Source organism: Silurus meridionalis, chromosome 5, assembly GCF_014805685.1.
Source record: "Silurus meridionalis isolate SWU-2019-XX chromosome 5, ASM1480568v1, whole genome shotgun sequence".
Classification (NCBI taxonomy): domain Eukaryota; kingdom Metazoa; phylum Chordata; class Actinopteri; order Siluriformes; family Siluridae; genus Silurus; species Silurus meridionalis.
This window is the reverse complement of record NC_060888.1, coordinates 3,121,342-3,131,148: the sequence shown is the minus strand read 5'-3', so window position 1 is coordinate 3,131,148 and position 9,807 is coordinate 3,121,342. Positions and strand designations below refer to the sequence as shown.

The 9,807-nt window shown below is 34.5% G+C and overlaps 1 protein-coding gene and 1 non-coding gene across 2 annotated transcripts; both read left to right on the top strand.

Moving 5' to 3' along the window:
* Positions 1 to 233: 233 nt before the first annotated feature.
* Positions 234 to 305, top strand: trnah-gug. The gene has a single exon. It is a non-coding gene; the product is annotated as a tRNA-His (tRNA).
* A 5,436-nt stretch (positions 306 to 5,741) lies between these two features.
* Positions 5,742 to 9,525, top strand: LOC124386269. The gene is made up of 6 exons (XM_046850006.1): positions 5,742 to 5,816; positions 5,990 to 6,331; positions 6,498 to 6,833; positions 7,010 to 7,123; positions 7,763 to 7,803; positions 7,946 to 9,525. The coding sequence occupies exons 1-6, from the start codon at positions 5,774 to 5,776 to the stop codon at positions 8,060 to 8,062; spliced, it is 993 nt and encodes a 330-aa protein (XP_046705962.1). The 5' UTR covers positions 5,742 to 5,773; the 3' UTR covers positions 8,063 to 9,525.
* Positions 9,526 to 9,807: the final 282 nt, after the last annotated feature.

The window sequence follows — 9,807 nt, the reverse complement described above, 5'->3', positions numbered from 1 at the left end:
GACTCAGTCTGGCAACCTTGTCAATGACACTGGAGGTTGTTATAAAGAGTTGATTATTAAACTCTATGAACACATCAAACACTAAAACATTTATTATTCAGAGGAACTTTGTATTGATTTACAAAAACAAACCAACCTTGAAAGGTAAATAATCTCCCACTACATTGGAATAGAACTAACATGGAGCTCGGATGCAGAAATCCCCAGCGGTTCTCGCACCTCCATGGTGGCGCGCCGTGATCGTATAGTGGTTAGTACTCTGCGTTGTGGCCGCAGCAACCCCGGTTCGAATCCGGGTCACGGCATGATTTTTTTTTTTAAGTCAAACCCAGAATATAAAACTTGCACTAAACCTCTAAAATCTCTAACAATTCCCAGTTTTATGTCCCAATGCACAAAAAAAAGCAGCGCCGCATTTAATGTTATTGTCATTATTATATACACAGCTCGTGCATACACACAGCTGATTTATCTCAATACACATCAGATGATCTTGTCAGTGTGATCATGTACCGTGTTTTTGTTTTGGAAGTTGCATTTTCTAAAATTAATTCTTATAATAACATTCTGTATTTCTGTAAATAAAGAAAATCAATAAATGACCGAAACATAAGTGTAAATCTTAATTTAATAAAACACTAATTACCCATAAAATATTTCAAACTAAAGATAGTTCAGTAAAAAAACAAAAATCAAGAGATAGAGTTTATTATGCATGAAGCATTCATGATTAAAATGATCCAATTATACATTCATAGTGATTTTAGAAGTAAAAATGGTCTATAAAGTGTAAAAGTGCTGAGCTGTCACTAGATGGCGCAGTGCGTGAGACTCAGAAAGGAAATCTCTGCCATGTGGAGGGTTAGGTGTGAGAACTGAATTAATAAATTCAAGAAAAAAAAAAAGACATAACAGATTGATCGAAAGAAGAGTGAGGCAGAGAAAAATTACTGGATAGCTAAATATATATATATAAAGTATATCTAAGAAATAAATAGTTTGAACAATATTTTATATATTCCTCTGTCTAGTATTTCATAAAATCTAAAAAAAAAAATGGCTATTAAAGCTTTAAATTCAGACTGTATTATATTTTGTAAAATCATATTTTCTTTGTAATCTAATACATCTGTCTATGTTTTAAAGGTCAATTAAGTGCTTGTGTGCTCTTCTGAACCAGAAGTGAAGGTAGGACATTTTATGCATTTGCAGGTTTTGCCTTTTGGCCAAAAAAGTGATCGTACTATTGTTCGACATGAACCCCTAGACCGTAAGAAACATATCTGTTTTCATTTACACCATAATTTTTCTTTATTTTCCTCTAAATGGCACATATATCTGAAGGTACATTTTAAGGTGCATCAATGACCTAATTAGTGTACAACCACAGTTGCTGTACCTTTAGTGTTTACAAATAAACCTCAACAATCCCCCCCTTATATTTTGACAGTGTACATACAGTAGAACTGGTAATTGTGGAGATGTTCAAGGGGTGTTACAGGGTTTGTTCTGTGGTTACAGGGTGGCGCTGTGGCTTTATGTCATGTCTATATAAGTCTGGTTTATTATCATCATCAGACACAGTCTATAGAACACATGTATTTTCTTGTACTATAGTCCTGACAGCATGACTATTATTTTTATTTTTATTTTAATTGTGAAAACACTGAGAGGTTTAAAGTCATGAAATACAGAATTATGGGGAGTCATACTGTGTATGTGAAAAATAAATACAAATCATTATATAATATATACACACACACACACACACACACACACACACACACACACACACACACACACACATATATTACATTATTATATTATGTTATATATTTATTTATTTTCTTTTTTTTTTCTTCTTCTTCTTTTAGCAGGAAGCAAATTGTTTTCCACCCCTCATACACAATTCTGTAGATTCTATACAGAAACCGGTCACAGGCTGATGTGTTCTCCATGAATGCCGCCTGCAGATGTTTAATAAGATCAGAAAAAAATGAAGGACGATCGTTAAACCCTGCAGCGAGTCTGCAGCTGATGAGAGAAGAAGAAAAAGAGCGTTTAATAAGTAGGATTTGAAGAAGCTCCACCCACACGCCTCATCAGGAAGTTCGGTGCAGGTTGCAGAGCTTCTGCAGGATCTCGGGCGAAAACCTTTCGTGCCTGTTGCACATCAGCAGTGTGTTTAATGTTGACACCGAATCTTAGCACTTCAACTGATTAAAATTCACCCCCACACACATTCACCCAGATCAGCTCAGGCGTAGCTACGTGAAATGCATCTTTAAGATTATTGATGAGTTTAAATGAGCTGAGCAGGACGAAAAAGATGTTCTCCAGATGTTCTCCAGCAGGACTTGTCTCAGCAGGAGGAACTTTATGTTTATTTATTTAATTATTTATTTACATGTTTTGATATATTTACGCAACTCATGAATAATAATGATAATGGCCTTTTATAATTTACTGCATAATTTTCACTGTTATCTTCAAACTTAATTAGTGCAGCATTAATATAATTTTTAAATACGTATATTTTTTTCCTTTTTTAATTATGTATTCTAATTTATTATGCTTCTGTACTTTTCACAGATCGTAAGGAGCTCTTAACCATCGCATGCACAGGTATGGCCTGGAAAGTTAACCCTGAGGGTGGTGTGGAACATTCAGTGTGGTTTTTGCTCGCTGTACCTTCCTGTTTACTCTAGCACCAAACTATACCGCTATATATGCTCTATTTACATTTACACACAGGCACGCACACACAAACACACAAACACACACACACACACACATATATATATATATATATAAAACTAAAGCATATGCATGAGATGTTTCTTGTCACATACATAGTGACAAATGAATTTCATAATTTATTCAACTAATACTTTTTTTGTAAATAATGTGTGTTTGCACATTCCTTATTTTTACACAAGAGATATTTATCAAAAAATCTATAATAATTTACTTACAGGAATAATTTCTTAGTCGTTTTCGAGTTGAAGAACTTACTCATCTCTGGTCTTGATTTTCTTTCCCTGATCTAGACTACCCAGAAGAGTGCCAATAATTTTTACACCTTACTGTAAATACAAAGTGAACAGTTGATAGTTGATTTACTGAGGAAATGTGTGTACAGTATGTATAATAAGTAATAATTAATAAATAAAACAGTTTAGTTATAAAAAAAAACGACGTATTTATTTCCTACAGAAAAATCACAACAGTAACAGATTTGAATGAACTAAAGACTGCAAAATTAGAAACAACACCAGTAAGATTATATAACAATTTGCTAGAGATGTTTCTAATTTTGCATCATGGCTGAAGAAACGTCGTGGGTTGAGACGAGCACAAGTAGCCACACATCCTGTGGAAAGTTTGAAAGGTGTGAAACTGATGCTGTTACTGAGAAGAACGACTCGGCGGTCAGAGCGGTCTCAGAGCTGCAGCGTGTGAAGGGTCAAAGAGACAAACAGAGCTACAAAACCACTAACACCTTAAAACCTCTTACACACACACACACACACACACACACACACACACACACACACACACACACACACACACAGTACATGGTTTATATGTCAAGAATGTTATGATTGTATTATTTTGAATGTGTTTTTAAAGAGTTCAATGTGTTTATATGAATAATCATAATGTAGCTGTGTGTGTGTGTGTGTGTGTGTGTGTGTGTGTGTGTGTGTGACATAGATACACACACAAAGAGAGAGAAAGAGAAAGAGAGAGAGAATGTGTTTGGTTAGTGTCACACAGAGGGGAAGCATGCAGGCCTGAATGAAACTCCCCCCATATCGAGAATGATGTCTTTCAAACATTCGTGATTATAATTCATAAAATAAATGTGAGAGTACCTTTAGATCATTTATAGAAATCTACATACACACTTCTGTTCACGTCAAAATGCTGTGTGCTTTATTTTTTAATAAAAATGTACTTTTATTACCTCACACATTAATTATTGTAACTCTCTTCTGTTTGGGTTCCTCACAAACGCCTTCATAAACCTCAACTGGTCCAGAACTCCTAGAACCTCCTCAATCGGTTCTTTATCACCTACACTCGCGTCCTGTCAAATATTAAATAAAGTACAAGATTCTGCTTCTCACTTTCAAAGCTCTTCATAATCTTTCACCCTCATACATCTCTGATGCTTCATACCTACACCCCGAAGCGCACTCTCAGATCATCTTAATCACTTTTTCTCACTGTACCTTCTGTCCATTCAGTCACTATGGAGTTTAGGGCATTTAGCTGGACTGCTACCACTTTTAAATCATCCTTCAAAACTCATCTGCTCATCTGCATCTAACTTTTCTGACTGATTGAAACAGTTACCTTTTTTGTCTATAGGATTCAAGTAAATGTTATTAATACACAAAGATTACCTGAGTAAATACAAATTGCAGTTTTCAAATCATAATTTCATTCACTGAGGGGAAAATCTGCCCCATGTGAAAAAGTAATTGCTCACTCTGGATGTATGCAGTTCTTGAACGGTCTGCAGGGGAGCACCTATAATCTATTCAGCCACCTGGACCGTCCTCTGTAGTCTTCTAACGTCAGATTGTTTATTAAACAAATAAAATCATTTACAAACTGCATTTTGTATTCACTCGGGTTCTCTACGTGTAATGTGTAATTTGCTTGATGATCTGTATAATTGAAAAAAGTGTGAGAAATATGCAAAAAAAAACAACCTAAACAAACATCAGGAAGGAAGCAAATGCTCTTTCACAGCCCTGTAACTGCATTTTATTTTATTGGCTAAAAATCTAATCCATACGTTTATAGGTGCATGTGGATGTTTAATTAGATAATTTTTCCATAATGTTTATTACAAGGACAATATAACCTGAATATTTCTAAATTAAATGAGTCGGTGTCGTTAAAAAGTTGGGTTCCCTGGTGGTCTCTCATCGCTACGGCCCGGGTTCGATCCCCGGTCAGGGAACCATCCCCAGCCACTTTCAGTGCCGGTCTCAAGCCCGGATAAATGGGGAGGGTTGCGTTAGGAAGGGCATCCAGCGTAAAAACATGTGCCAAATCAAACATGCGAAGGATCCGCTGTGGCCACCCCTAACAGGAGAAGCCAAAAGAAAGTTTTGGTGTTAAAAAAATTGTAATTTGCATTTTTTGACTCAGCTTTGACCCTAAATTTCTTTTAGAAACGTCTGCAGTTCAGTTGGTGTCCATCCAAAAATTGTTGTTTAGAAGTACTGTTAAGTAAAATGCTTTGGTCAAAATGAAGCCAAAATTCATTCAGAACCAAACGTTTTTCATCACATTATAATATGGCAACCATGTGACCCAATTAAGGTTTTCTAGGTCACAAATCAAACAATAAAATATGAATATTTATACAAATGTTTTGAAACCTATTAATATACTCCTATCAACTCCAGCAATTTCCCATTAACTCTATTGGTATCAGCTAAAATCTAAAGGTAATAAACTATAAATAAACTAATTGTGAGGATGGTGTATATTCTTTACTTGTTAGTTTATTATTTAAAAAATTTAAATCTTTTAAATTTGAAATTTGAAACTAGTTTTAAACCCAAAATTGAGAAAAAACGTTTCTTGTGTTTTTTTTCTGCGTAACTGCGAGCTACAGCACTTATGGCCTAGTTAGCTCAGTCTGTGACATCATCGTTTCCCCGTCACAAATCTGCGGCACAAAGTGAGATGTGTTCAATGTGTTATTGTAGCGAGGAGAGACGTGCTCTACCTAGACCTCAAACTGAAGATGAAGACATCAGTGTGGATCACAGTAATGCTTTTTAATCTCAGTAAGTGTCCATCAGAATGTTCTCAGTCATATCCTGGATATTTATTGTACTCAGTGTTTTAAACATCGCATGTCAGGGGCTATTATTAACATCAGTATCATATTCAAAAAGTGAGCATCTTATGGATAGAATCACGTTTTGGTTCTTTTACTTGTGTTCAATTATGATATTAGGTTCTGCACAGATATACGAGATCACGCAACCGAACCCAATGATCTCGGCTGATGTTGGTGATAGCGTGATTCTGCACTGCTTTAAACAGCAAGAGGAAACCACTGGAACCATCATTTGGTACAAGCAAAAAGTAGGACACGAGCCTCGTGTGATGGTCACGGTTCAACACAAACCCAGTTATGAAGATGAGTTCAAGTCACCAAGATTCAGCATCGAGAGAGAAAAGAGTGGCTGTCATTTAAATATTGCTCACGTGGAAGCTACTGATGAAGCCATGTATTACTGTGGACTGAGAAAGTTTTTGACACATTTTGGAAAAGGGACATATTTATCAGTCAAAGGTATTAATTCATTAATTATATATACACACATAACTTTATATTTAATTATATGTATAGATGTATATGCAAGTAAGCAACTCTTTATATTAACATGTATTACAAACTTTTACTACTACCTATGCATTGTAAATCCAGGATCCTGCACTGTCTTTATTCCCCTGAGCAGGAGATGGAGGTGTAAAAGTATTAGTGAACCAGAGCAGTGTGTCAGACTCGGTTCCTGCAGGAGCATCAGTGACTCTGCAGTGTTCGGTTCTCTCTGAGAGCAGAGCAGCAGAACTCCAAGTGCTCTGGTTCAGAGCTGCTCCATCACAATCCCATCCTCAACTCATTTACACTCATCACAACAGCAGCCTTCAGTGTGAGAGCGAATCTTCTACACACACCTGTGTGTACAACTTGTCCAAGAACATCTTCAGCCTCAATGATACTGGTACTTACTACTGCGCTGTGGTCCTGTGTGGGAAGATCATTTTCGGGAACGGAACACGAGTACAGCTGAGTAAGAACACATTTGCATACTTATTTTTTGTAATAAAATGTTTAATTTGTTTTAAACGAATATAATTTAATAGACTGTTGGATCGGAATAATAAAATGACTAATATCAGAGGGAAATATAGATATTTTACGTTATAATGAAATGTTGAGATGCATCATTGTGGTTTTTTTCTACAGAAAACTCTCTGGATCCTGCAGTGTTCTTCCTTGCTGTAGCTTCGGGAGTCTGCTTAGTTGTGATCATTGTTTATGTTCTAAGTTGTAAAGCGAGAAACTGTGAACACTGCAGTGGTGAGTCTTCATTGGATTCATATGTGTGGTTTGATGTTTTGATATTTTCTATTTATAAAGTTGCAAAATCTAAACTTAACTCTTTAATTCTATTTAATGATTTTAGTCCAGTTCCACCGTAGTGGATAAACATTGTCTGAAAGGCACAGTTTCTGAATATATTCATTTAATTCGAATTTTGTTGATCCACTTCCTAGTTAGTGGCTAACGCTAGCGTCATGGATTTTTAGCATTTTCATGCATACGGTACGGAGTGAGTGGCCACAGTGACACTGTGCTATCTATAGTTTCTTTTTATACCCCTGCCATTGTGTATGCTTTTAAATGTAATACAAATAAAAAAGCGCCCAAAGCGCGAGGAGACTAACTCCCTTTATATGCAGAATTGTCAGGAATTTCTTATTTTAGGAGAAATTTTTGAAACAGGATATAAAAAGCTAAAAAGTTACCATAGCGCTAGCATTAGCTGCTATTCATTTCCTGGTCAGCAGCTATACGTTTTTTAGCTTTTCATGCATATATATATATATATATATATATATATATATATATATATATATATATATATATATATAACAACATCTTACTTCTTCTATAATAAGTTTGGCTCTAAACATAATATTGTTTTCTTCTCTATAGGGAGATCTCATGCTTCAATGCTAAAGAAAACCCCAACTCAGGTCAATAATGCTGAGGCTGCATATTATTATTATTACTATTATTATTATTTGAGTTGGATTTTCACCGTACTATAAGTGAACATAGGTTATTCATAATAATATAATAAGTAAAGTTAAGCTTCTTTTCTCTCCGTTCCCACAGAGCCGTGATGCCATGAAGCAGAATTTTGCTGCAACACACATCATTAAAGGAAAAGGAAAGAGAGAACGAGCTCATGATAATGTGTATACTGAAGTGATTTACTCTACGGTTTCATAGATCATAAATATAGATATAAATATATGCCATATATATCTTTTAACTAGCATGCTCTCCAGTGTGCTAAAGGGATAAAACCCAAAATCACTATCTGTGAGATTTATGCAAATAACAATATCAAATAAAAAATATTTCTTTGCAAATCATTTAATAGATTAAGGATCTGACGGCTGCACTTCATTATAACAAAACAAATATCAACAGCATGAAGATGAGGAAAGATAAACAGTTTGCGGAAACCCCACCAATAGGTTTGATGGTTAACGATCCACACATGTTTGGCCATTCAGTATTTGCATGATGTCTATATTAAAATACATCTACTATTCAACTACTTAACCAATATCAGTCAGATAAATCAGAATAATAAAAAGTTTGGAAAATATTCATATATAATGACATTTATTTAAACTTTTCCAATGATCTCAACTAAATTCCCGATATTGTTATATTGTTTATATAACAATACACAGTATTAGCACAGGCTACATAGGCTTCTAGTAAACAAGGTGATGTCATAATTATGTTTATTATCATGACCATTTAGAAAGAATAAAGAAATGTTATAATTATCATGTTACTTATTGTGTTATAATTGTATTTTTCTTTGTAATTCCATTTTATCTTTGAAAGAATCTCCTAATATTGTAGTGATGTGTCTGGCAACAGTGTTGGTAATGTGTGGGATTGGGATCGCTGTTCAAGCTGTTTTACTCTTCAATAGAAAAAAATAGTGTACAATGCAGAGGTACGAAATAAATTTTATACATTTGGCATAAGACTGAATTTAAATTCAATTTAATTGCATTGTCAGATCTTTATGCATAATTATTCAGGTGTTTTATAAGAGCACGCTCAGGTACTCTTTCAATTGCAACAGGAAATGATTTGAAGGGAACAAAAATACTCAACACACTCAAAACAATAATTCACGTGTAACTTTGCTTTTATGTTATTTAATCTCAAATAAAAATATATAACTAGATATACATTTGATTCATATACATACACAATTTTATCTGCACATATCGTTAATGTTTTATTCGATTTTATTTATCTTTATAATTTAGGACCGTGACTCTGTGGAGCTAAATTAGAAAGAAAATCCAAAAGATTGAGAAAAATTCGGCCGATCTCAAGACTGTGTTTACTCTGAAGTGAAATCGTCCAGCATTACTTAAAATGTTTTATTTTAGATGAAATTTTATTTAATTTTCAGTTTTTCTGCTCATGAATAATGTCTGTAGTCATGTGTGTGCTGAATCATTCATTACTTTAAACACGGTTTAATTCTGTGAGTTAAAAAATGAAATGAATATCTAATGCCTGGTCTTTTTAATATGATCAGCTCTTCGTAAAACACTTTAATGAGACTAGTTTTGATTTGTTTTTCAATACTGAGCATCTCGTATATCTCACAAATAATTTTTGCCCATTTCTTTGGTATTCCACATCATATAATGAGTTTTATTTTTCATGCTTCTTCATTAAAGTCTACACATTCATCAATAGTACATGTTGTGTTGTTGTCTTATTCTCACCTTCAAACCACAGACCTTTTCCACTCACAGAGAAAAGAAAGATTAGAGGGTAAACCCACATTCAGAGTGTTTACAGAGGTGCCAACATTTACAGTATGGTATCAAAGTTCATGATTTTTAACCCCTTTCTTTATGGAAACAGGAGCCACTTAAACTTTTTTCAGCCAAATCTAAAAGTCAGAGCAAACAATAACCTGTATGAAG

Bases quoted from the DNA above. Each gene is read 5' to 3' on its own strand.
- LOC124386269 (XM_046850006.1), top strand. From the start codon at position 5,774: ATGAAGACATCAGTGTGGATCACAGTAATGCTTTTTAATCTCA. The intron at 5,817-5,989 runs GTAAGTGTCCAT...TTATGATATTAG, and splicing joins AGTAATGCTTTTTAATCTCA to GTTCTGCACAGATATACGAG. The intron at 7,804-7,945 runs GTCAATAATGCT...CCGTTCCCACAG, and splicing joins TAAAGAAAACCCCAACTCAG to AGCCGTGATGCCATGAAGCA.